This window comes from Onychostoma macrolepis, chromosome 17 (genome assembly GCF_012432095.1).
Source record: "Onychostoma macrolepis isolate SWU-2019 chromosome 17, ASM1243209v1, whole genome shotgun sequence".
Taxonomy (NCBI): Eukaryota; Metazoa; Chordata; class Actinopteri; order Cypriniformes; family Cyprinidae; genus Onychostoma; species Onychostoma macrolepis.
In genome coordinates, this window is record NC_081171.1 from 678,895 (window position 1) to 706,561 (window position 27,667).

The 27,667-nt window shown below is 34.6% G+C and overlaps 3 protein-coding genes across 5 annotated transcripts; 2 read left to right on the forward strand and 1 right to left on the reverse strand.

The window, feature by feature from the left end:
- Positions 1–383: 383 nt before the first annotated feature.
- LOC131523682 (ER membrane protein complex subunit 7-like) lies at positions 384–1,832 on the forward strand. The gene is made up of 2 exons (XM_058750250.1): positions 384–1,175; positions 1,254–1,832. The coding sequence occupies exons 1-2, from the start codon at positions 1,101–1,103 to the stop codon at positions 1,488–1,490; spliced, it is 312 nt and encodes a 103-aa protein (XP_058606233.1). The 5' UTR covers positions 384–1,100; the 3' UTR covers positions 1,491–1,832.
- A 1,149-nt stretch (positions 1,833–2,981) lies between these two features.
- On the forward strand, positions 2,982–10,175 carry zgc:194887 (uncharacterized protein LOC571819 homolog). The gene is made up of 3 exons (XM_058750247.1): positions 2,982–3,117; positions 5,156–5,282; positions 6,246–10,175. Exons 2-3 carry the CDS (start codon positions 5,156–5,158, stop codon positions 6,938–6,940), a joined length of 822 nt encoding a protein of 273 aa, XP_058606230.1. The 5' UTR covers positions 2,982–3,117; the 3' UTR covers positions 6,941–10,175.
- Positions 10,176–10,887: 712 nt separating this feature from the next.
- chrm5a (cholinergic receptor, muscarinic 5a) lies at positions 10,888–27,212 on the reverse strand. 3 transcript variants are annotated; one of them, XM_058749520.1, is made up of 4 exons: positions 26,638–27,212; positions 25,324–25,723; positions 24,989–25,006; positions 10,888–12,260 (listed from the first exon to the last, which is right to left on the reverse strand). In XM_058749520.1, the coding sequence occupies exon 4, from the start codon at positions 12,255–12,257 to the stop codon at positions 10,941–10,943; it is 1,317 nt and encodes a 438-aa protein (XP_058605503.1). In that variant the 5' UTR covers positions 12,258–12,260; positions 24,989–25,006; positions 25,324–25,723; positions 26,638–27,212; the 3' UTR covers positions 10,888–10,940. The 3 variants fall into 3 exon arrangements, with proteins under 3 accessions (XP_058605503.1, XP_058605504.1, XP_058605502.1); XM_058749521.1 differs by lacking the exon at positions 24,989–25,006 and having other exon boundaries at positions 25,485–25,723; XM_058749519.1 differs by lacking the exon at positions 24,989–25,006.
- Between the last annotated feature and the right edge of the window lie 455 nt (positions 27,213–27,667).

Genomic DNA, 27,667 nt, shown 5'->3' on the forward strand with positions numbered 1-27,667 from the left:
GTGTGTGTGTGTGTGTGTGTGTGTGTGTGTGTGTGTGTGTGTGTGTGTGTGTGTGTGTGTGTGTGTGTGTGTGTGTGTGTGTGTGTGTGTGTGTGTGTGTGTGTGTGTGTGTGTGTGTGTGTGTGTGTGTGTGTGTGTGTGTGTGTGTGTGTGTGTGTGTGTGTGTGTGTGTGTGTGTGTGTGTGTGTGTGTGTGTGTGTGTGTGTGTGTGTGTGTGTGTGTGTGTGTGTGTGTTGGACAATATTTGTCTGAGATACAACTATTTGAAAATCTGGAATCTGAGGGAGCAAAAATCTAAATATTGAGAAAATCACCTTTAAAGTTGATCAAATGAAGTTCTTAGCAATGCATATTACTAATCAAAAATGAAGTTTTGATATATTTACGGTAAGAAATTTACTAAATATCTTCATGGAACGTGATCTTAATATCCTAATGATTTTTGGCATAAAAGAAAAATGTATAATTTTGAGCCATACAATGTATTGTTGGCTATTGCTACAAATATAGCTGTGCTGCTTATGACTGCTTCTGTGCTGCAGGGTCACAGTGTTGGGAATCAAAAATCAATTCCAATTCCATAATCGGATACTTAAGGTCAGGAATCGGATACTTGTTGTAAAATTAAAATTTCGATTCCACCTATCAATTCCTGTGTGCGCACCTTTTTTTTTAGCTGGCGAAACGGGTTGTTAAACATGTATTTGTCTTTGAATCATTCACTCAAGAGATTCATTCAAAAACACTGATTCGTCCAGTAATGAAACAAGTGAGTCATTGAATCATTCCATTCATCGAGTTTGTTTAGTTGTCTAATGTTTTTCTTCAGAATCGTGAGAGATGTAGTTCTCTCCATTAAAGAAAAAAAAAGTCTTAATTTATCTAGAATCATGCAGCTCTATTCTGCACACAAACAGCTCTTAATCAAGTCCAGTTTTTATGTAGCAGAATAAATATGTTTGATATCTAAATGTTTGACTTCGAAACTGGAAATCAATAAGAATCAGAATTGGAATTGATCAAATTCAAACGATACCCAACTCTACTGTGAACCCTACTCTCGTCCTGTAACGCTTTACTCTTCACTCTCTCAGGTTCTCATGATGGTTCTTCCTCTCCTCGTAATCCTTCTTCTTCCTAAAGTCTTCAACCCCAGTGATCCCGAGATGAGACGGGTATGAACTCCTTCACACTGCATGAATGCTTCGCTCTGATTGATCACGTGATTGATTGATTGATTGATTGATTGGCAGGAGATGGAGCAGTCCATGAACATGCTGAACTCCAATCAGGAGCTTCCAGACGTCTCGGAGCTCATGACCAAGTTCTTCTCATCACCTAAAAGTGACGAGAAGGCAGGAGGCGGAGCCAGAGGCCCTCGGGTGGAGCTCCGGGTGCAAGGGGCGGAGCTTCGAGGCGGAAAATTAAAGATTAATATGCACTGTGCACCTCACGTCATATGCAGAGTAAAACAGAAGCTAAGAGCGTGAAAATGCTTCTGTTTTTATTTTAGGTGTATCTGCTGTGTTTAGTAAAGCTGAAGACTTCAGTCGGTCAGAACACAATGTTTCATCTGTGTTTATATGTGAATGTCATTATACTGCTGCTGAATCTTGACTGTATCTTTGATTATTCAAGCTGCTTCAGTTTCACAATATAACACAGTAACACTTTACAATAAGGTTTCATTAGTTAATGTTAGTTCGTGCACTAACCAACAAGCAATATATTTGTTACAGTGTTTATTAATCTTTGCAAAATACAACTGTTCATTGTTCAGGTTTAATGCAGGTCTTAAAAAGTCTCAATTCGTCCTTCCACAGAATAAGGCCTTAAAATGTCAAAAGTAGGCTACAAAATGAAAAATAAGATTAAAAAGACTTTAGTGAGTAAGAACATCAGTTTTGCAGTGTGATAAGAAGGGACAGTAAAGTTATTTTCATATTTTAAAATGAATTTAAAAGTAATGGAAATTTGTTCAAGTTGTATTCTCAAACTTGCTAATTCGACTCCTTAAATTCTCTTTAACTGTTCTTGAAAAGGTCTTTAAATAGTCTTAAATTGATTTTATAAAACTTGCAGAAACTCTGTTGTTTGTTCATTTCAGCTCAGGCCCATTAAATATTAACAGATACAACTTTTGATTTTAATATATGTATTAATACATTAATAATAAATGTTTTGAATCTAAAATTCACATGAACTTATAATACTAAATGCTTAGATATATGTATGTTATTAGTTCATGTTAAATAATGGAACCTTATTGTAAAGTGTTACCAGATCATTTTATTTATTGAATGAATTTTTGACTCTCAATAAATTATTATAAACTATTAATTGAAGTCGTTTAAGAAACACTTACAGTGTGTGTGTGTGTTTGAGATTCTCCTAGGAGAGCGACACACACACACACACACACACATTATAACACAAAGTTCATCAAAACACCGATCTTCATCAAATTCACTACAAAAAATCATCAGAAAATGATGCAGAATTTAAATAGTTTTCCATTTCCAGTATTTCCATTAATAGACTGTCATTAGATGCTCATTGCGATGATACAATCCTGAAACATTGACATTTTTGTCCAAAATCAGCATAAATGAATCATAGAAAATGTATTTAAAATTTATATATAATAATTTTATATAAATAATAATATGTTAATAAATCAAAACATGTTAATGGAACTAAAAAAGAAGATTTTCTTTATGCTGAATATAATATGTAATTTCTGCTGAATTTGATCTATTGATATGCGTGAAAACAGACAGAAGTTCTTCAGGTGTAAAACACAGACTTACGGGTGATTCCTGTGATGTTGTGCCGGATCTCAGCCGGAGGCCTGGGTTCGGCCGGTAATCAGGTCATGATTCAGTCACTGCTGTTGCAAAACAGAGTCAAAGGCTGAAATGAATCAGATAAAACAAATGAAACTACACTGAAGAGTCCAGATAAAGGCTTTAACCCTTGCAGCGACGGGCTGAAGTCCAGCGCTGATAGCGGTGCACGGATCAACACTTTGCTTCTCTCTCTCGCTGCTGTCGGTCACACACTCTCTCAGCAGTAACACTCACTCATGACCAGGGCTGGACGTAACCAATAAGCGAGGTAAGCGGCCGCTCAGGGCCCCGGGGAATCGGGGGGCCCCATCTGATATTGGCGAAACATATTTGGCAAACGCTCCTGTGTGTATTTGTGTTCTGGAGAGCGTTAATGTTCACTCACCGCTCAAAATGCAGAGTTTTTATGAAGTGTTGAGTTCTGCAAGCTTGCGAATCCTCTCAATATGACAACGTGTAGATATGACGTAAATAAGAGATTCATTGTGCAGCGTAGAGAACTCCACTGATTAATGCGACATCGTGAGATTGCGATGAACTGAAGTGAATGACAGCTTTTTGTGATTATAGAGGGACTTTCTAGGCTGTATAATACTGACTTTCTCAAAATGGATATATTAATCTCAGAGACGGAAGAATCGTGTTTCGTGATTTTATTTGTCTTGATGTTTCAAAATGACTCTCTGCTGCGCACTCATACAAATGCACGAATGCGTGAGATTTTTTGTATGTATTTATTTTAGCGCTGTCAAACGATTAATCGCGATTAATCACATACAAAATAAAAGTTTTTGTTTACATAATATATGTGTGTGTACTGTGTATATTTATAATGTATATACAAATACACACACATACAGTATACATTTTGAAAATATTTAAATGTCTATTTATATTCATATAATTTATATGATATATAAATATATGTAAATATACACTGTATATGTGTGCATTTATATATACATTATAAATATACACAGTACACACATATATATTATGCAACAAAAACTTATTTTGTATGCGATTAATCTCGATTAATAGTTTGACAGCACTAATTTATTTACGTGTTTATTTGGATAGGGACAATACAATAAACATGATTCTGGAAAAAATGCACTGCAAATAGAGATTATAGCAGGTGCTAATTTGCATCTCATGTCCCTAGAAAGGCTTTTCAAAAAATAAAAAAATCATTACATACTGTATATAAATAATCAAAATGATTATAATAAAATAACTATCTGTACCAAAAAACTAATGTAACAAATCCTTCATATAAAATCCTCACATTACAAACAGAATACAGAACAAAGACATGCACCCAGTTTTATAGACTCTTCCAATCCTAATAACTAGTAAGGAACCATATGAAAATTTAAATATGCGTACAGGTCTGGTTTATTTTGAGCCAGCGCTTAACCGTCAATGTAAAAGACTTTATATTAGTGCTGGGCAACGATTAATCGCGATTAATCGCATCCAAAATGAAAGTTTTTGTTTATATAATATATATGTGTGTACTGTGTATATTTATTATGCATATATAAATACACACACATACAGTATATATTTTGAAAATATTTACATGTACATATTTATATTCATATAATTTTATATTATATATAAATATATTTAATATGTAAACATAACATAATTTTCTTAAATATATACAGGCATGTGTGTATTTATATATACATAATAAATATACACAGCACACATACATATATTATGTACACAAAAACTTTTATTTTGGATGCGATTAATTGTGATTAATCTTTGCCCAGCACTATTTTATATCATTTATCACTTTAAACTCATTTGGCAATTTATTATTTTATTATTTTCTCTTAATAATAGATTACATTTTCCATTTGTTTCTTGGCAAACCCTACCGTACGCCTTAAGAACACTTTGAATATGGAACGAGTTGCATTTTGTAAAAAGGTTGATGAAGAAGTTTGCATTTCATTAAATGGACAAATGAAAGCATTTTTATTTTTTATATGTCTTTTTTTGAGACCCGAAAAAAATAAGGCAGCCTAATATGGCTTTAGAACAGCATCAGGTTGACTAATTATTTATTTAAGTTGTGAAGGGTTGAATAAACTAGTTAAACCAATAACCTATGAGAGAGAGAGAGAGAGCAAAATAAGAGTTAGATGTAAAAGAGCATATAGAAATTGTGTTGGGGCCCTGTACCTGAAATTATCTTAGGGCCCCCTATACTGTAAGTCCGCCCCAGCTCATGACTCCAGATCTTTCCTCTGCCGTGATTCTCATGTTTTTCTCTTCTGTTTCTCGTTCAGATGATGGCGAGGCTGTGGGTTTGTCTCTTCCTGCTGGCGCACTTTCAAACCGAAGCACTTCCTGCCAAAAACATCCATCTGCTCGCTCCAGAGGAGCACAAACTCATCGTGAACCTCGGACAGAAAGGTCAGACTGTTTTCCATCAGCACTGCTTAATAATTCATCCTCAAATATTCTACAGAAATACATGCAAGTTTTCATAACCTGACATCACCTGGGCCTCTTCTTAATTATATTAATGTTAACAAATATCTGTTTAGTCTTAGTTTTAGGCTGATGTTGTTATAAGTCACAGTAATTTATTGCTCGTTAATCTAATGAATCAAACTCAACAGCTTGTTTCAGATACAGAAATACTAGTCTGTTTGAGTGAATTTAAAGCAGATTTGGTTCCACTAACCCACTATGACATCTGGCCCACCAGAGCAGGGGTCAAAGGTCAAGCAGGACTCAGGGTGTGTTCATATAATTAGTCCTGATAAAGACTAATTAGATCAGGTTAACAAACACTAGAGATAACGCCTGCTAACAGATTAAAGACTGATGAAAGATTATCAAGACAAATGTTTTCAGAACAGTGTTATTGTAGTATTATTTTACAGTATATGATATTTATAGTATTGTATAATTTTATAATTAATAGAGTAATAGAGTCATGAATCAGTTTAGTTGTTTAATAGAGTCATGAATCAGTGGAGTCAATTAATAGAGTCATGAATCAGTAGAGTCTTGAGTCAGTAGAGTCAATCACTAGAGTCATGAATCAGTAGAGTTAAACAGTAGAGTCATGAATCAGTAGAGTCACTCAATAGAGTCATGAATCAGTAGAGTCAAACTGTAGAGTCATGAATCAATAGAGTCATGAATCAGTAGAGTCACTCAATAGAGTCATGAATCAGTAGAGTCAATTAATAGAGTCATGATTCAATAGAGTCAATTAAAAGAGTCATGAATCAATGGAGTCCATTAACAGAGTCATGAATCAGTAGAGTCAATCAATAGAGTCATGAATCAGTAGAGTCAATTAATAGAGGCATGAATTAGTAGAGTCAGTTTCTCGGTTGTGATTCTGCCGTTGTTCTGTCTCAGAGTTTCCCCGGGACTGTTACGATCTGTGGCAGAGCTCTGGTGGTCAGGCGCGGGATGGCCTGTATCTGATCCGCCCCGGAGACTCGCCCATCGCCGTCTACTGCGCCATGCAGGAGGGCGGCTGGACGGTGGTGCAGCACATCACGGTCAACAGCAGCGTGGACTTCGACCGCAGCTGGGACGAATACAAGCACGGCTTCGGATCCCTGAGCGGGAACCACTGGCTGGGGAACGAGCACCTGCACCGGCTGACCTGCGGTCCGGCCCGGTACAAGCTCGGCATCAAGCTGGTGGACCAGGACGCCGTGACCAAGACGGGCGAGTATGATCCAATGCTGCTGGAGGACGAGGAGGCACAGTACCGTCTGCGTCTGGGTCTGTTCCAGGGCACTGCGGCCGATGCTCTGACACTCGACACCGACAACTACCTGCACGATAACCAGCGCTTCACCACCAAAGACCGCGATAACGACAACTACCTCCAGAACTGCGCCCGGCTGGAGTTCCAGGGCGTGGCGGGTGGCGGCTGGTGGTACGACGCGTGCGCCGGCGCGAACCTGAACCGCAGGAACGTCATCTACTGGCAGAAGGACTGCAACAAAGAGCACCTGTGCAAATACGCCTGGATGATGGTGAAGCCCTCAGAGCAGCTCAAAGTGATTCACTCCGGAGACTGTGTGAGAGACGAACTCTGATCCACTCCAAAAAAACAGTCCAGTTATCTTGAATTAACCCTGCTTCACTCTGCATCAGGAGATTTGTGTTTGAGGGAATAAAAGGAATAAAAGAATCTGACTCAATTAATAGAGTCATGAATCAGTAGAGTCAATCAATAGTCATGAATCTGTAGAGTCACTCAATAGAGTCATGAATCAGTAGATCCATGGATCAGTAGAGTCAATTAATAGAGTCATGAATCAATGGAGTCTATTAACAGAGTCATGAATCAGTGGAGTCAATCAATAGAGTCATGAATCTGTAGAGTCAGCCAATAGAGTCATGAATCAGTAGATACATGGATCAGTAGAGTCAATTAATAGTCGTGAATCAGTAGAGTCGATCAATAGAGTCATGAATCAGTAGAGTCACTCAATAGAGTCATGAATCAGTAGATCCATGGATCAGTAGAGTCAATTAATAGAGTCATGAATCAATGGAGTCCATTAACAGAGTCATGAATCAGTGGAGTCAATCAATAGAGTCATGAATCAGTAGAGTCAGCCAATAGAGTCATGAATCAGTAGATACATGGATCAGTAGAGTCAATTAATCGTCGTGAATCAGTAGAGTTGTTCAATAGTATCATGAATCAGTAGAGTCACTCAATAGAGTCATGGATCAGTAAAGTCAATTAATAGAGTCATGATTCAATAGAGTCAATTAAAAGAGTCATGAATCAATGAAGTCAATTAACAGAATCATGAATCAGTAGAGTCACTCTTTAAGAGTCATGAATCAGTGGACTCAATTAATAGCGTTGTGAATGAATCCCTCAGAGCAGCTCAAAGTGATTCACTCCGGAGACCGTGTGAGAGACGAACTCTGATCCACTCCAAAAAAAAAACAGTCCAGTTATCTTGAATTAGCCCTGTTTCACTCTGCATCAGGAGATTGTAATAAAAGGTTGATTTACACTGCAAAAAATGATGTTCTTTCACAGTATTTTTGTCTTGTTTTCCAGAACAAACGTTCTTAAATCATGCACATTTACTGTAGATACACAATGACAGAAGATAAGAAGAGAAACTGATCAAAATGAATTGAGATTATGATTAAAACAAGAACTGGAGTCAGAAAAATCAGGGAAACTAATGTATTTTTCTGACTCTAATATTTGTTCTTGTTTTAAGCCTCATAATGCATTCATAATCTGAAGACTATTTTCACATTTTGTTTGTACCAGAAGAATCATTATTTTATAATTGTCATAAAGTAATATTTGTTTAAAACCATAAAAACCATATTGCATCTGATCAGCATCTCAGAATGGTTTTTAATGTTACCATGTTATTACTGCATTTACCTCTTTTTATTAATTAAAAAAAATTGAATTTCAAATTTCAAATTACACATGAACCACACCAAAAAATAAATAAATAAATATGATGCCAAATAAATATTTGTCCATATTTATGATAAATTTAATTTGAATGTATCATTGTATGAAACTGTATGAAGTAGAATGTATAATATTATCAGTATTAACCCCATTGGAATGAATGGAATTTAATTAAATTCCTTTTATAAATTATGATTGCTCAAATTCATTAAACTTACATATTTATTTCGAACAAAACACCAAAACAACATCAATATTACTCTGAAAAGTTTTCAAATAAAATAAATTCATTTTACTTGCATGAAATTTCACTTTCAGATGAAAAAAGTGCCGAATTTTTCATGCTTCAGTGGTTCATTAATAAACATACATATTCATGTTCATCATCAAAATTCAGTCCAAAAATGAGTGAGATATGGGGAAAAGACCAAATATATTTTACAAAAGTTTTTTGACACTAATTTAACTCCATAGAAAATTTTACGGAAGGTATTTTTGACACTAATGGTGCTCCATACAGTACATACCCGGATCAAAATGACTCAAACACAAAATATTTTTTAAATGGTTATATCTCTTAAAATGTAATAATAAAAAATCTGGGGGGAAAGTATTTTGAGGGTCTTAAAACATTTGTAAAGTTTCATTCCCTTACTAAAAACTATACATTTTTTAGAATTTTTTTGCATCCCTTCTGGGTCAAAACAGAGCCAAATGCTTTGTGATGATTAAGAATAAACTCTTCATTTTTATATATTTTTCAGAAAATAAGCTTCTCAAGTTAATATATCTTGCCTTAAGAATCTTTAGATGTTTGTACTGGAAAACAAAACAGAAATACTGGGAAAGAACATAGTTTTTGCAGTGTAGTGATGAATTATTAACCCATTCAACACATTAGAATCAATTATCTGGATCAAATATTTCATTTTATTGAATAAACATTAAATATCAGAATTATTTGTACTGAAGAGTCCGAAGGATCTCGTGAAACTGATATAAAGTCACACATGGCCACGGGTTACAGGGAATGAAAGAGCAATAAAGCTGACGAAATAGAAAGTTCTGGCATCTTTGATCACTTTCAGTGAATTGTTTCAGTGAGTTGTGAGCACCTATAGATGATAAAAAAAAATAAAATAAAAAATCACACATCATTAAAACAGTTTGTTTGACATCATCAACACGACAAATATCCAGAATCATCTTCAGAGTTGTTTCTGAGTCTCCTTCCGTCAGTAAAGCTCCTCTCTGTTCTTATAATGGCACAATAAGGCATCTTTAGCGGTACAATCGACATCAAGCCTTTGAAATACAACATTAGCCCTTTAACACTGACAAACATGAGTAAAATCATCTCTGATGGCTGTTTGTTCTGCACTCATGAAACATGTTCCTTCATCATATTCTTATGATATTGATGTGTGTGTGTTTATTTCCATAAAGGATTGATGAAGTGAAAACATCACAGAATCCAATGATGAACTTACAGCGACTCAAACTATCTTATTATTAGTTATGACAGAGTTAAAGGAATAATTTACACCAAAAAATACTTGTGAAAATATTAAAAGGAGGAATTCACTGCTTGAGGGGTTTTTAATAAAAATTGGCTGTAAAAATGCAAAAAAAAAAATTTGCTGTACATTACATTGCTGTAATAATACAAAGCTAGTTGAAAATCAGCAAATTCATCCGTTAAGTGAATCATTCCCTCCTCAAATATAGTAAAGATTTGATTTAAAGGAGCCATTTTCATGGTACTTTTGAGACGCGTTCATGGAGCTTTTTGTCATTTTTGGACAGTTTTTAAGTTGTTTAATGTTTCTGAGAGAAGTCTCTCCTGCTCACAGAGGCTGCATTTATTTGATCAAAAATCTGTAAAAATATGAAATATTATTCTAATGTAAAACAGCTGTTTTCTATGTGAATATGTGTTAAACTGTAATTTATTTCTGTGATGCGCAGCTGTATTTTCAGCATCATTACTGCAGTCTTCAGTGTCACACGATCTTCAGAAATCATTCTAATATAATATTCTGATTTGCTGCTTGAGAAACATTTCTGATTATTATTATGTTGAAAACAGTCGTGCTGCACAATATTTTAGTAGAAACTGTGATGCATTGTATTTTTTCAGGATTCACAGAAGAATAGAAAGTTCAAAAGAACAGCATTTATTTGAAACAGAAATCTTTTGTAACATTATAAATGCCTTTACTGTCACTTTTGATCAATTTAATGCATCCTTGATGAATAAAAGTATTACTTAATAAATAAAATCTTTTGAATGGAAATGTATGACGGTTTCCACAAAAATATTGTGCAGCACAACTGTGTTCAACATTGATAATAATCAGAAATGTTTCTCGAGCAGCAAATCAGCATATTAGAATGATTTCTGAAGATCATGTGACACTGAAGACTGCAGTAATGATGCTGAAAATACAGCTGCATCACAGAAATAAATTACAGTTTAACACATATTCACATAGAAAACAGCTGTTTTACATTCTAAAAATATATCAGTATTTTTTACTATATTTTTGATCAAATAAATGCAGCCTTGATGAGCAGAAGAGACTTCTTATAGAAACACAAGACGCTGAATGGTAGTGTTTGGCGTCAGATGTCTCTCAGGCGAGCTTGTTTCCGGCCGCAGGGTTCGGTCCGCACCAGTACAGCTTCTCCTCGGGCCGCTTCTTCGTCCAGCGGCACAGCAGCAGCATGCGGAAGGTCTTCTGGAAGGTCTTGTTGCAGAGAGCGTAGCACATGGGGTTAACGGTGCTGTTAACGTAACACAGCCAGTACCCCAGATGCCAGAGCGCCAGCGGGATGCAGTCGGAGCAGAAGGTGGAGATCAGCACCATGATGTTGTATGGCGTCCACGTGAGGATGAAGGCCAGCAGGATCGCGCTCAGAGTCTGCGCCGCCTTCTTCTCCTTGATCAGAACCATCCTCTTCCTCTTAGTGATCTGGCTCTTCAGCGTGCCTTCGACGGGTTTGGAGGAAGACGAGGAGGACGGTGCGTTCACAGACTCGGCCGACGAGAACGATGAAGGCTTCTCCTCTCCGTTGGCGCTCTTCACGTCTTTGAATTTGTACGAGACGCACTTTTTGTTTCTCGTCTCTGTGAAGACGCAAGGAGAAGCCGAGCGCTCTTCATCTTCGGATGAAGCGTAGCTGAAGTTGGTCAGCTGCTCCTCTTTCGAAGTGAAACACGAGCGAATCTTTTGATTCGGTGCGTCTGAATCGTTCAAAGAGTTGACTCCTTGAAGCTCGGCCAGGTCTTTGGTGCGCCGCTCGGTTTCCTTATAAATCCGACAGTAGAGGATTGTCATGACGGATACGGGAATGTAAAAGGCGGCTATCGCCGTGCCAAAAGTGATCACAGGTTCGGAGAAGAACTGAATCTGACACTGTCCTTCAGGAACCGTTCGCTTTCCGACGAAATACTGCCAGCAGAGGATCGGCGGAGCCCAGAGAACCAGAGACACGAGCCAAGCCAATCCAATCATGATCCCCGCTCGCTTCGGCGTTCGTTTAGCGCGATACGTCAGCGGACGGGTGATGGAGAAGTAGCGGTCGAAACTAATGACCAGCAGGTTCATGACGGATGCGTTACTAGCCACATAATCCATAGCCAGCCACAGATCGCAGGCCAGGCTTCCCAGAGCCCAGCGGCCCATGAGGATGTAAGAAGTGTAGAGGTTCATCGAGAAGACGCCGATGATGAGGTCAGCGCAGGCCAGGCTCAGCAGGTAATAGTTGTTGACCGTCTTTAGCTGGCTGTTGACTTTGAAGGACAGCATCACCAGAACGTTGCCCACGATGGTGATGAGGCTGACCACGGCGGAGACGGTTGCTATGGTGACCGCCTCCCACAGGCTGTGCGCGAGCAGGTGCGCGTCGGAGACGTTTGCGCTGACGGTGACGTTCTTCTCTCCGTCCATCTCCTGAAGAAACACACAGAGCAGAAGCATGATGAAGCTCTGGGGGTCTAAAACAGGGTTATTATCCTTAACTACAACTATTAAAACATTTTGGTTCATTAAAAAGAGGAATATGAATATTAGATGAAAAACTTTTTCAAGTTTTTTTAAGTGCTTAAAATGTCTTAACAGAAATAAATAAAAACTAAAACTGAATGAATAAATAAATTAATAAATAAAATAAACCGAAATAGTATGGATTTTTTCTTTCTTTTTATTTATTATTTATTTTTATATATTTGTTTTAAAATAAATATAAAAACTAAAACGGAACTAAAACTGAATGAGTAAATAAATAAATAATAAAATAAATTAATAAATAAAATAAACCTAAATAATATGGATCTAAAAGTAGGAAAAACATTTTTGTTAATTGAAATAAAGCTGAAATAATATAAAATATACTGTACATATTTGATGAAAAAACTTATTTCTGTTAGAAAAGCAACATTAATAATTTTTGTTTGTTTAAAGTGCTTAAACTGAAAATAAATATAAAAACTAAAACTGAATGAATGAGTAAATAAATCAAATAAACCTAAATAGTCTGGTCTATGAAAAGCATTTTTTCTTTTTATTTATTATTTCTTTTTATATTTTATTTATTTATTTGTTTTAAGTGCTTAAAATGTCTAAACAGAAAATAAATAAAAACTAAAACTAAATGAATGACTAAATAAATAAATAAAATAAAGCTAAATAGTCTGGATCTAAAACATTGTTTTAATTGAAATAAAGCTGAAATAACGTAAAATATAAATATTAGATGAAAAACTTAAACTTATTTTAGTTAATAAGGCATCACTAATAATTTTCATTTAAGTGCTTAAGATGTCTGAAAATAAATAAAAACTAAAACTGAATGAATGAATAAGTAAATAATAAATACTCTGAATCTTGGTTATTATTGCTAACTTAAGAATTAAAAACATTTTTGTTCATTGAAAAAAAAAGTGTTGAATTGCAAGATAAATATTACATGACAAACTTAAAATAAATGAAAATTAGAAAAGTTGAAGCAAAAAAAAAAAATGCTTAACTGGAAATAAACTAAACCTGAAATAAGAATAAAACAAACCTAAATATTCTGGATGTTTATTCCAGGGTTATTTTTGTTAACTAAAACTAAAACTACTGTTGATAGAAATAAAGCTGATTTAAAATAAAACATATTATATAACAAATTAAATAAAGTGAATATGAGAAATGTAGCCTTATAACTAACTGAAATAAGTTTAAGTACTAAAATGTTTAACTAGAAATAAATATAATAAATGGAACTAAAATACTGAAATAAAAATAAAATAAACTTAACTAGTCATATTTAAAAGCACAACAAAATGACTAATAATTAAATTCAGATTAAATTGAAAACTGAAAAAAACACTAAAATCAAATTCAAAATATTAATAAAACCTGTAATACTATATACTAAAATAACACTGGTTTAATCTTAGAAACGATCACTTTCAGACCGTTAAAGTGTCTGTCAGAAACCTTAATGTACACTTAAATGTCTTTTAACTGCTAGAAAGGTTCATTGATTTACTTCATCAGATCATCACCGCCATCATCATAATCATCTAGAAATACATTAGATCTCTACATTTTAAATGACAAGAGCTAATGTAAGAACTATTACACTTATTGTCTTCTCATCTGAAGTCATTATATATATATATATCATCCGAAATAAAGTCCATCAGGAAATCCAGTAAATGCACGGTTCAGTGATCATCAGTCTCTGAGATTTCATTCAATGTTTCATCTGCATCTGTGAGATTCACAATAACCCGTTCACTGCCATAAATCATCTGCAGATATTGGTCCATTTCACACTTTAGCAGCCTCTAAAAGAGAATCAGTCACTAATAAACGTGATATCAGGGCATTTATTTGATGCTTGCAAAATAAAGCATTTTGTCAGAATGCACAGATGATTTTATCAGACTGTCAAAGCAGGAGATTCAGGTGTAAATATTACATTATGTGTATTAATTCTGCAAGTGAACGGCGCATTATTGTGCATCCCAAAGAGCCACTAAATCACTTTCACAGACTTTTACATCGTCGTTCACTTTTACCTGCACAACTCGATCCAAGCAGCTTCAAGAATCGGCTAAAAACACATCTCTTCCATCTTTATTTGACCCTCGAACTCTATTGCACTCTATTCATTTACTAACTGCTTGTTTTCTTTAAAAAAAAAAAAAAAAAAAAAAAAAAGTTGAGCCAACTTAAAATTTTAAGGCAAGCAGCTTCAGCAGATTTTTGAGTTTTTCAACTTGTAGTTTTAAGTTTATACAACAAAAAATTGAGAATCTCCCACAAAAATAAGTTGAGCAAACTCAAAAATCTGCTGAAGCTGCTTGCCTTAAAATATTAAGTTGGCTCAACTTTTTTTTTTTTTTTTACAATGTAGCTTCTCTATTCTTTTTGCTTTCTATTTGTTTTCTTTTTATTTATTATACAATTAACAAAAAGCAAAAAAGGCCTCTAACACTAGCTTGCTCTATTCTCCTTCTATTCTATCTGTTTATAATTTTATATAATTAAATGTGCTACGTGTACTGTGTGTAAACTGTGTTAAACATTGCTCTTTTGTTGATTTTGATTGCTTTGGATAAAAGCGTCTGCTAAATGAATAAATATAAATGTAAATGTAGTTACAAACTTCTTCCAGCAGGGACTAACCAGGCTTCATAACCAGCAAAACTTGATGTGAACTACTGGAGATTAAAGTGACTATCATTACCCAGAAATCCTCACTAAACCTCGACACGATCAAGCGGCTCACATGAGTTCTGCAGAGCAGCTGATGGAACAGAACACACTGATGGACGCTCATCCCTGATGCCCCGGGCTTTTTGTTTCCAGGGAAACGCAGGAGTGATTTCTTTTGAATGATAAATCAACATCATCTGAGTCAAACACTGAAGACAAAGCAAACAAACACTCGAGGACGAGCACATGTGCCTCCTGGATGCGTTTAACGTGACACGACGACACAGATTCTCAGTGCAGCAGACGGATCAAATCCACAAGAATATTCATCACTTGCTTTGACCTGATGGTTCCAGTCAGAGCCGCAGACGTCACACGAAAGCACGAGCTCTGACGTGATCATCTGACATCACTATATCTGACCCTGCAGCACAGAAGCAGTCATAAGCAGCAGGTATATTTGTAGCAATAGCCAACAATACATTGTATGGGTCAAAATTATACATTTTTCTTTTATGCCAAAAATCATTAGGATATTAAGTAAAGATCATGTTCCATGAAGATATTTAGTAAATTTCCTACCGTGAATATATCAAAACTTCATTTTTGATTAGTAATATGCATTGCTAAGAACTTCATTTGGACAACTTTAAAGGTGATTTTCTCAATATTTTGATTTTTTTGCACCCTCAGATTCCAGATTTTCAAATAGTTGCATCCAACAAACCATACATCAATGGAACGATATTTATTCAGCTTTTTTTTTTTAAATTACCCTTATGACTGGCTTTTTGGTCCAGGGTCACATATAAGACCCGCTGGGAAACAAAGTCATGTTTAAAAGACACTTCTGAAGAAGAATACACTCTTATTATTCTTATTAATTATTATTAATTATTTTTGAGAAAGGTTCTTTGGATTATAGTTTTTGCATTAAATTTAAATTTGATATTTTCTGCTTTCATGTTGAATTTAGTATATTTATAAGTATATTTCTATAGTTTTTAATACATTTTTATTTTAGTTTTAGTTTTAATTGTTTTAGAACATCAAGTTAAACTAAATAAAAATGAGAAATGTTGCCTTGGAAAATAAATAATGAAATATAAGTTCATGTTTTTTATGTTTTATTTTATTTGAGTTAACATTTATTAAATTTTTATGGTTTTACTTTTAGCTATCTATGATAACCCTGTTCTACACTCTTAAAAATGAAGGTTCGGCATTGATGTTTTCATGAAGAAAGTTTAACATCAATAGAAGGTTCTTTATAATGGAAAATGATTCTTCAGATCATTAAAATGTGCTTTACACTAAGAAAAATGGGTTCTTTTGGGGAACCAAAAATGATTCTTCTGGAGCATCTCAGTGAAAACCCTTCTTTATTTTTAAGAGCGTAGTCACTGGATCTGAGCTTCATCACATAGAGTTTAGTTTGAGATGTTTAATATCAAGTCAAAGCTGAAGTGTTTTCAACAGCATAATCGCTTGATGACACTTGACCGCAGATCACTCAGTCCTGAAACAAGCACTAAAACCAAACCATTTCATGCATTTCTATTCAACTGACTTCACACATGCACTGAAATCACCTTCACTGTTTCACTGATGACTGGATAAGGTCAAACAAACTATTAGATATCACCAAAGATCCCCAGTTGATTCATTACAAGAACTGAAAACTACATTTTTTGTATCACAAGTTTCCTGAAATGGTATGTTTTAAAATATGCAAATGATGCATTATCTATTTAAATATGCACTCATTTGCATACATTTGCAATACATAAATCAATTGGATAAAGCCAAATGATTTTGTTGTCATATTAGAGTTAAAGGTTTTTCCAAAGGGGATTTTTATCACTCCATAAATCAGAAAATACTGTTAACAGACAGAAAACAAACACATTGTTTTGGATGTAAAATGTTGTATAAATCAGTGTGAATGAGATATGAACAAACTGTCAGAATATAGAGAGAAATACATTTTGGTGTTTGTAAGAGAAAAACTCTTTAAAGATTGAAATCTACAGATGCAAATAGAAAAAGTGCAATAAAATGAACTCTCAGATGTGTATTTTGGGTGTTTTCCTTCCACTAGTCTGAATAAAAGGAGACATGATATTGAAGCAAAACAGACCAAAAACTGAGCAATGCATGAAAACATGCTGGTTTTGTCTGCAGTGTCTCAAATTAAATATCAGAGGTTCAGAGATGTATTTATGACACACTGACCGTCACAATGTACAGAGATTCTGAAAATCAATAAACATATCAGTTGATGAAGCCAAATCATTGCTTTGCCAGAGTTGCTTTACAGCATCATTTGGATTTGTCTCATTTCTAAAGTTTGCATCATTGATTCTGATATTTTCCTGCTTATTTCTGTGAAGCTGCTTTGAAATCTCTCCACTTTAATTAAGAGTCAAATGATCATGGATTTATCTGGGAAAAACATTAAAACTTCCTCCCAAACCAAACAAATCATCCACTGAAACTGAGCTTCAACTAACCAACTAACTAAAACTCGGTCCGTCCAGCACTAGTCAGGTGCAGTAATTAGTAGAACAGAAACTAGTACTCTTAAAGGGACAGTTCACCCAAGAATTAAAATTCTGTCATCATTTCTCTCTCATGTTGTTCCAAACCTGTATGAGTTTCTTTCTTCTGTTGAACACAAAATATGATATTATGAAGAATGTTGGTAACCAGAGATTTGATGGTACACTGTAAAAAAAAAAAAAAAAAATTTTTACCAGCTTCAGCAGATTTTTGAGTTTGCTCAACTTATTTTTGTGGGAGAAAGTTTTGTTGTATAAACTTAAAATGACAAGTTGAGAAAACTCAAAAATCTGCTGAAGCTGGTTGCCTTAAAATTTTAAGTTGGCTCAATTTTTTTTTTTTTTTACAGTGTAGCCAATGACTTCCATAGTATTGAAAAAAAAAAAAAAAAAAAAACATGAAAGTCAATACCATCAACTGTTTAATTCCCAACATTCTTCAAAATATCTTCATTTACATTCCTCAGAAGAAAGAAACTCACACAGGCTTGGAACAACATGAGGGAGACCAAATCATTACAGAACCAAAAGAGCCAAATTTATTTAAAAAAAATCAAATAAACAATTTAATATGCTAAATATATATGTTGCAAACAGTGAAGCTCAATGAAATACATTTTTGAAACTGAAAATATATTTAGTTTCAACCTTCATATACCAAAATTACAAGGGCATAAAATTTAATCCCTACCAATATCCAGCAACTAAACTGCCCCATATTTTGATCCAATAATTATATATGTGCATGTAATCTGAAATATGTCGTGTGTTCATCTGCTTCCCATTTGCTCTTTTTACATTGACTCTATATATATCACTCTATATAGACTAATGCAATCACACACAACAATAATTTCTCAAATATTTATTACAATATATACTGGTAATTGAACAATCACTTCATTGTTATGAGAGACTGGATGCTTTCAACTGATTTCTATTGAACTGTCAGCAACTGAACTACAGCTCAATCTTTTTCAAATATAGTAAATTAAGCTACAAACTCCATCATAAAGCACAATGTTTCCATCGAACATGTATTTTGAGCCGCAGCTCGTCATATTAATGGAGTGTTTCACTAGTTAGCAGTAAACCGGTTACCTCACCTGAATACGTTCCTAGATTTGTGTTGGATGTTATCTTTGGAATAGAAATATGCATATTTTATTTCATACATCATACTATTTTCATTTATTTCAGTTAATGTCATAAAACTAGCGATCTAAGCCAGTAGTAGTGCTGACAGTGTCGTGTAAACATGACCGAAGACGCGAAAAGAGGATGAATGGACAAACAAAACGATTCAATTGAGTGAGTCATTTACGCTGGAACCGCTCCGATTGATCCAAACTCAAACTCTTGACTTTGATTTACATTTACATTTAGTAACTCAGCAGACACTTTTATCCAAAGCGACTAACAAATGAGGAAATGGAAACAATCAAAATGCTTCCAGCAATCAACAAAACAGCAATGATATGCAAGTGCTATAACAAGTCTCAGTTAGCTTAACCCAGTACACATAGTTTAAAAAAAAAAAATTAATTATATGATAAATCAAAAGGATACAGATAGAATAGAAAAAGAATAGAGCAAGCTAGTGTTAGAGGCATTTTTTTTTTTTTTTTTTTTGCTTTTTGATAATTGTATAATAAATAAAAAGAAAACAAATAGATAGAATACAAAAAGAATAGAGAAGCTAGTGTTAGTTTTTTTACAGAATAGAATTAGAATAGAGAGGTCAAGTAAAGATGGAAGAGATGTGTTTTTAGCCGATTCTTGAAGATGGCTAAGGATTCAGCTGCTGGGATTGAGTTGGGCAGGAAGGGAACATTTAATGTAAAAGTGATTTTATGCCTCTTTGGGATGAACAATAAAGCGTCGTTCACTTGTAGAACGCAAGCTTCAGAGGCACATAAGTCTGAAGTAATGAATTGAGGTAAAGGGGTGCAGAGCCAGTGCTGGTTTTGTAGGCAAACATCAATGCCTTGAATTTTATGTGAGCAGCTATTGGTAGCCAGTGCAAATCGATGAACAGAGGTGTGACGTGTATTCTTTTCAGCTCATTAAAGATTAATCTTGCTGCCGCGTTCTGGATTAATTGTAAAGGTTTGATAGAACTGGCTGAAAGACCTGCCAAGAGAGCATTGCAATAGTCCAGTCTGGACCGAACAAGAGCTTGAACAAGGAGTTGTGAAGCATGTTCTGAAAGAAAGGGCCTGATCTTCTTGATGTTGAATAAAGCAAATCTGCAGGACCGGACAGTTTTAGCAATGTGGTCTGAGATAGTCAGCTGATCATTAATCACTACTCCAAGGTTTCTGGCTGTTTTTGAAGGAGTTATGGTTGATGTGCCTAACTGGATGGTGAAATTGTGATGAAGTGATGGGTTTGATGGAACCACCAGCAGTTCTGTTTTAGCTAGGTTGAGTTGAAGGTGATGGTCCTTCATCCAGCAAGAAATGTCTGTTAGACAAGCTGAGATGCGAGCAGCTATCATCGGATCATCAGGATGGAATGAGAGGTAGAGTTAAGTGTCATCAGCATAGCAGTGATATGAAAAGCCATGTTTCTGAATGACAGAACCTAATGATGCCATGTAGACAGAGAAGAGAAGTGGTCCAAGAACTGAGCCCTGAGGCACCCCAGTAGTTAAATGTTGCGACTTAGACACTTCACTCCTTGAAGGACCTACAGTATCTGAGAGGTAAGACTCAAACCACTGGAGTGCAGATCCTGAGATGACTTTGATCATTCAGTTCAAGCAATTCACTAGCAAAAACCAGTTCAAAAGAACCATTCACCTAATTTCAACATCACTTGTAATGATTTTAAAAAACATGTAGTGATGGGTGAAACGGAGCTTTTTAAAACTCCAAATTAGCTAAACCATTATGTCACAAAATGATTCACTGTTTTGAAGCACTCCAATTGGATTGCATATCGCAAATCATTGGATTCATATTGGGACTTTAAAGCGCAGAGCGTCATTTCATTTAGATCGGTACTTCAGAGTGGGTTTGCAGATCGGGAATTCAAAGAATCGCGAATCATTTAAGTTAGATCAGAACTTCGGAACGGGTTCACAAAACATTTGCTTTAGATCATGAATCCTTTTTTCTGATTTCTTGTTGTATTAAACAGTACAAAAGATCAAACCATTAGACTAAGGCAGTACAGTTATAAAAAACAAAACAAAGAAAGAAAGAAAGGAAGAATGCACAAATACAAATCCCTTACGAAATTTAACCATGGATAGTAAAAGTGTAATTTGTGGTTTAACTATAGTTTTTTTTTTGTTTGTTTGTTTTTTTCAGCTTAAGAGGACACACAGGATGAATATAGAGATGCAGTTTTCACTGCTTTAGGATGAACAGAACAACTCTGAATAAAGAAAAGAGAGATTTAGAGACAGATTTTTGTTTATGTATGTGAAGTGTAGCTATAGTTGGAACACAAATGAATTAAGTTATATTTTCCTATATTCTCTTTCGAGTAGTCAAACAATCCAAAGAAAACATCTTTAAAACAGAAAGAAAACTCATTTACAAAGTGAGATCAGATAAACATTAAATAAATCTGATCAAAATGTCTCTGTGTGGTTCATTGATAAACAAGTGAATGAATCTTCCTCAGAAGAGACAAAAACAGCAACTCACTTCAATGACTGACTTATATTATAATCACGTCCATAAGCTTTTTGTGAAATTTGGAGTAACTCATTAATCTGTTGTTTGTCCTCTTCATACGCAAGGAGAGAACTACAGCTTCCAAAGTCGGACATCGCTTGTTATGATTTTCAAGGGTGTAGAATTAAGTAGAGACACTCTGACATGATTCTACCAATATCAGCGGCTACTAAATTGTCCCTAGGAATAATTTGGATCAAACAATAATTTGTCTGCTGTTATATCCCCACAATGTCAAAATCAAAACTACACCCTTGTCAAAATATATTTCCAAATTTATTAAATTGGCAAGAAAATACATTTCCAGTTTTTAGCCTACATTTAGGCTTTATATATTATTTTATTCTACGGGTGTTATATGTTCACACAACAAGACCAAGCACACAGTAAATGTAGGAAAATTCTCTGAATTATGAAAAAACTTGACTAATATTATGTGCAAATACATAAATAATATAAAAACTGTATGATGTGACTCATTTAACAGCTGCAGTGTAATGAAAGCGACGACCTCTGAGACTCTCAGTGTGTTTCCAGTCTCACGTCACATTCCAGCGTGCATGTGTGAGTGTGTGTGTGTGTGTGTGAGAGAGAGTGTGTGTGTGTGTGTGTGTGTGTGTGTGTGTGTGTACCTGTTTTTCTTTTCAGGTGGGGACTTAAACCTGAATACACACAGACTCATGGGGACTCGTGTCACGGGTAAACAAGCTAATAAATCACATAGAATTAAGTTTTTTGAAAATCTAAAAATGCCTGTAGTCTCCTGTAAGGGGTAGGTTTAGGTGTAGGGTTGGTGTAGGACAATAGAATATACGGTCTGTACAGTATAAAAACCATTACGCCTATGGAGAGTGAGTGTGTGTGTGTGTGTGTGTGTGTGGTGATCTGACCCGTGTCTAATGTCCCTGAGTTCTGCAGTGACGGACGAACTTCCTCCAGCGCAGCAGTTTGAGTCTCAGGTGAAGCTGCTGACGCTGAAGATCCTGCAGCTCATTTATCACACAGTGCAAAAAACTGCTGCTCTTCCTCATCGTTTACCAGAGCAAACATCAAACCTTCTTCACTCAAAAATCAATTCAGAATAACAGGCTTGAATTCTGAGAAACTGAATAAAATGAAGAGTTTCTGCTTTGAAGCCTGTTTCTTTTTTTCTTTTGTTCAATTTCACTTCTCATCTTCTCTCATTTTGTATCTCATATGAATGTACATTGATTTAAGAAACTTTAAATACTTGTGCTAGAAAACAAGACATTAACAAAAACATTCGTTTTTGCAGTGTTAAATGATATAATTTGTCAAGCTTTTGTGGTTTTTTGCAACCCCTGAATTGCAAAAACACACTGCAAAAAATGATTTTCTTTCTTAGTATTTGTGTCTTGTTTTCTAGTATAAATATCTACAAATTCTGGAATTAAGATGCGTTTACTTGACAAGTAAAATGACTCAAGATATGTCTAGTTTTCAGAAAATATTATCCTAATTTTGTTAGTTTTTGCTTAAAACAATCAAAAATATCTGCCAATGGTGTAAGAAAAATAATCTTAATTTTTCTTACCCAACAATTGGCAGATGTTTTTACTTGTTTGAAGCAAAAACTAACAAAATTTGGATATTCTTCTTATCTCGTGTCATTTTGCATCTCAAACTAATGGATCTTGATTTAAGAGACTTTAGATGCTTGTACTGGAAAACAGCACAGCATCTCTCTGACTTTCTTTACGTTACATGTGTTTTCGGGAGACACAATCATCAACATTTCCATCAGTGTTCTCAGAATGAGCTTGATAAGCGTGTTCTTCTGTAGGGAACACAAAACTTACTCGCATTCTGAGCTTCAGGGCTTTTGCTCTGTGACCCTGTAAACGGGCTGATTATTCAGATTATTGGGGAATATGCTCTATAGTCATCATTCATAATTCATCAGCATGCTTTAAAGGGGTCACATCATACATTATTTATCATTATTTTGGCCCTGAGGTCTCAAGTTTGTCGAGGTTTAGGGACAAAACTGTTTATTTTTTCTTTACGCTGTGATTCTTCAGAAGGAACAGCTCAAGCTTTCATATGTCTCAATGCAACAGTTTCAATAGATAGAGTTTCAATATGGCAAAAATATATATATATTTTTTGCCATATTGAAACTCTATCTATTGAAACTGTTGCATTGAGACATATGAAAGCTTGAGCCATTCCTTATATATATATATATATGCACCTTTTTTCCCCAAATATACAAAAAATGGCCAACAAATATACATTATTTGCTGAAAAGCGTATCACAATATATTTACATAACTACATTTTCTACCAATATATTTTCTGGCCATTTTTTGGATATTTTTGAAAATATTTTTTGTAAAAATATAAATATTTATATGTGTCACATTTGAAGAAAAACTTAATTTGTTGTTTCTAATATGTGTGAACATATTTACACATTTTAATAAAAATAAATAATAAATAAAAGCTTAAACTTTTTTAAATATATTTTGGTATATGAGGGTTGAAACTAGATATATTTTTAATTTCAACATATATTTGAATTTTGTTTTTTTTGTCATAAACATGAAACAAATATTGAAACATGAAACCATTTCAGTGTTGTTTTATTATAGGCATTTTGTTAACCTTTTAACAACCTTTCATGAAACATTGTTTAATTTTTCTTTGAACAAAAACGGACACATTTCAGCATTCAAAGGTGGTCATGTGCAGATTATTACTGGGGTAGAAAAACGAAGAATGTGAACAATATTAAGTTCATCTATCGTCCTAAAGACCCCGATCACAAATCCAGTGACTCTAAACTCCTCTCAGTTGTGAATATGGCTGATTGGAGCGAGTTTTACAGCGTCTCAGGTCAGATCTCTGCAGGGCTCGTTAAAATCACGGCTGAGCGACTCTAATCTGTGTCCAGCTCGTGTGTGATTAGTCCTGATGGTCCGGAGGAAACCAGAGACGGACAGAAACACTGAACCTGCTCAATCACCGCAGTCTCAGAAACTCCAGACGTGATGAAATCACGCTCGGATCACAATCCTGTTCTACAGATCCGGATTCACTTCTGATTCATGGAGAATGTGTGTGAACGACAAACAGATCCACACGTATGAATTCACACAAGCTCTCAAATCTCAGGTCAAAAGACAGGTTGGGGCAAGTTGTCACAAATGTTTTGTGTGTTTTAATCTGATGTTAATTCAGTTTTATTATTAACATTTTGCTGAAAGCCATTAAAAACCTTTACTATATGTAAATAGAGATATTAAATATCTGAGAAGAAAAAAAAATTATATATATATTTATTTATTTAAAAAAGATACATGTACAGAAGAAAGGAGAGCAATATTTTAACTTTAGACAAAAACTGAAGTCAATAAACAGCTGTGACAAATTACCCCACATAGCTGTGTCTGTCATTAATGTCAAGTTTTAATTTAATAAGAATTCATCAGAAAAAATTTCAGTTGGCCAAAACAATGGTTTGATATTTTTGTAAATTATTTATAGATTTGATCTATATATAATTTTTATCATTGTTTTATTATTTGCATTTTGTTAGGATCCACTAAAAACCTTAGCTATATTTAATAAATAAAGATATTAAATATCTAAATAATATATTTCAATAAAGAAAAATGTAAAGATGAAATGAGAGTGACATTTTTAAGCCATTTATGTTTTATATTTAAGTCAATATACAGGTGTGACTACTTACCCCGCACAGTTGTGTTCTCTGTATTTGGTATTAATGTTAGGTCGGGGCAAGTTGTCACACGTGTTTTATATATTTTAATTTAACACAAATTAATCAGTAACAATTTCAGTTGGTCAAAACAATGGTTATTATTCACATTTTGCTGAAAGCCATTAAAAAAAAAAAAGACTTTAAACTAAACTACATTTACTATGTTTATAAAAACTATATATAAGGTATTAAATATATAAATAATATATTTAAATAAAAATATGTAAAGATGAAAGGAGAGCGACATTACTAGACAGACAACTTTAGACAGATATTCAAGTCAATAAACAGCTGTGACAACTTACCCCACACAGTGTGACAACATGCCCCGCTACAGAGCTCAGTGTGTGTCCAATGATCTTGAATTAACGCTGAAGTCCAGATTTGAAGGTTTGTTCAGCGGAGGGGAAAGTGTGACAACATGCCCCGCTCTGGCCTGTTCTTCACAGACTGAAGCTGTACTTACAGAAAACTCGTCCAGCAGCAGATGCTCTCAGGTAAACATGGTAAACGTCTGCGGTTTTACTCCTCCAGCGTTTATAAATCCAGTGTGAGTGAAATGTTCCATCAGAACACACCAGAGAGAACGGGAGCTCCTCCAGATCAGGAGCCGAAATAATCAAGATCCTGACAGCAGCAGGAGTGAGACGAGAGCGCTGCGTCCTCCTCACACACACACACACACACACACACACAGCTGACGCTCTGAGAGAGAGAGAGAGAGAGAGAGAAACAGGGAGAGGGAGGGGAGAGAGAGACCAGTGTTACAGTACTTTTTTTTGCATGTTTTGATACATTTTTTATGAATAATGTTATATATTCAGTAGTTATGAACAAATGTTCTTCCAGTAACATTAATAGAATGTTTGTTCAAAGTCTTTAATAATAAAATAAATAATGTTCTCAAAATGTTAGCATGAAACCGTTATTTATAAATTGTGCACGGTTTCATGCTCATCAAATGTTTTTAAATGTTACTGCTTGTTTCAGAGAACATTCAAAAGTAACATTCCGCTAATGTTTGCCAAATTAAATGTTTCTTTCATGCTTGCATAACCAAGAAAAAAAAAATTAAAACGTAAAAAAAAAAAAAAACATTCAGTTATTGCATTCAGTTTTCATAACCTAATGGGAATGTTTCGTTAGCTGGGAATATATGTTATTTTAAAATTATTCATTATTTACCAGCTTATAGAAATACAGTTATGTCATATATTTAATTTTCTTATTTCTTGTGTATAATAGGCATATTGCATAAATATAATCATGCCAATAATGCAATTTAAATTGAAAATTTGAGAGATTTTTTTCTCTCTTTTGTCTTGATAATTGTCTATTTATATCATATATTATTTATAAATAATTTACTTTTTTAAAATTTCTTAGAGCCTTATTTTAATGCATTATTTAAATTGTTGTTTGTAATTATAATATAATTTTTTAAGTTGTCATTACTTGTTTTGTGTCTAACACTTTTACAATACTGCATGTAAACACAAACATGCCATTAAAGTATATATAAATCGAAAAGGTAAAAACTGAGAGAGATTAAGGAGTAATAGTAAATAAGAGCAGAAGTGAGCGAGGCAGACGAGGTGAGATAACTAGCTGGTTAATACCTGTGTTGAGACGATAAGAGCTGGATGTGTTCGAGCTTCATCACGGCTGTCATCCTCATCCTCACGCTGTGTGAGAGCAGATAACAGATTCACTCCATCACTGACACACACACACACACACCAGCAGAACAAGATCTGAATCAGGGGAGAAATCTGCACAGATCAAGCAGCGTTTAAAACAGCTCTAAACAGATATGTGGCTGGATGTTGATGTGAGAGACAACAGCAGATGCACTTTTTCACTGCAGGAAGCGTTATTATGGATTATAGACTAGTATTTGAGTTACAAAAACGTCTCAATGCTGGATTTGTTTCAGCTTTTGTCTTCTTATCACATGTATTGTGTGCAGTGGTGTTTGATGATGAAGAGACGTCCACACGACACCAGACTCTCTCAGTTACTCTTCATCTGACGCTGGTCTTGGTTTTCAGTGGTATTGTGGTGTTTGTAATCGCAGCGATCAGGAACTCAATCCTCTGGCCGTCTGCCGTGGCCGAATTACACCAGCAGATGGACGGATTTCAGCGTCTGAGAGAAAAACACACCCAAACCATCCAGAAACATGCACTTCTACACTGCAAAAAATGATTTCCCTACTTAGTATTTTTGTCTTGTTTTCTAGTATAAATATCTTGAACCAAAATGCATTAACATGATTTAAGATATTATGTTTTGTTTTCTAAAAAAAATTATCATAATTGTGTAAAACGAGGAAAAATATCTGCCAATGGGGTAAGAAAAATAATTCAAAGGCTAAACAAGATTATTTTTCTTACACCATTGGCAGATATTTTTGCTTGTTTTAAGCAGAAACTAACACAATTCTGACAAAAATACTAAGTAGGGAAATCATTTTTTGCAGTGTAATTTTAGAAAGAGTGTGTGTGTGTGTGTGTGTACAGTATCAAAGATCTTGTCAGGACTTGCCAGAGTCGGTGGTGTTGTAATGAGATCTCTAATTATTATTCAAGAGCAGAAATGAGTGTGAAAATGATGATGATGAAGTTTAGCGGCTCTAATGTGTCACAC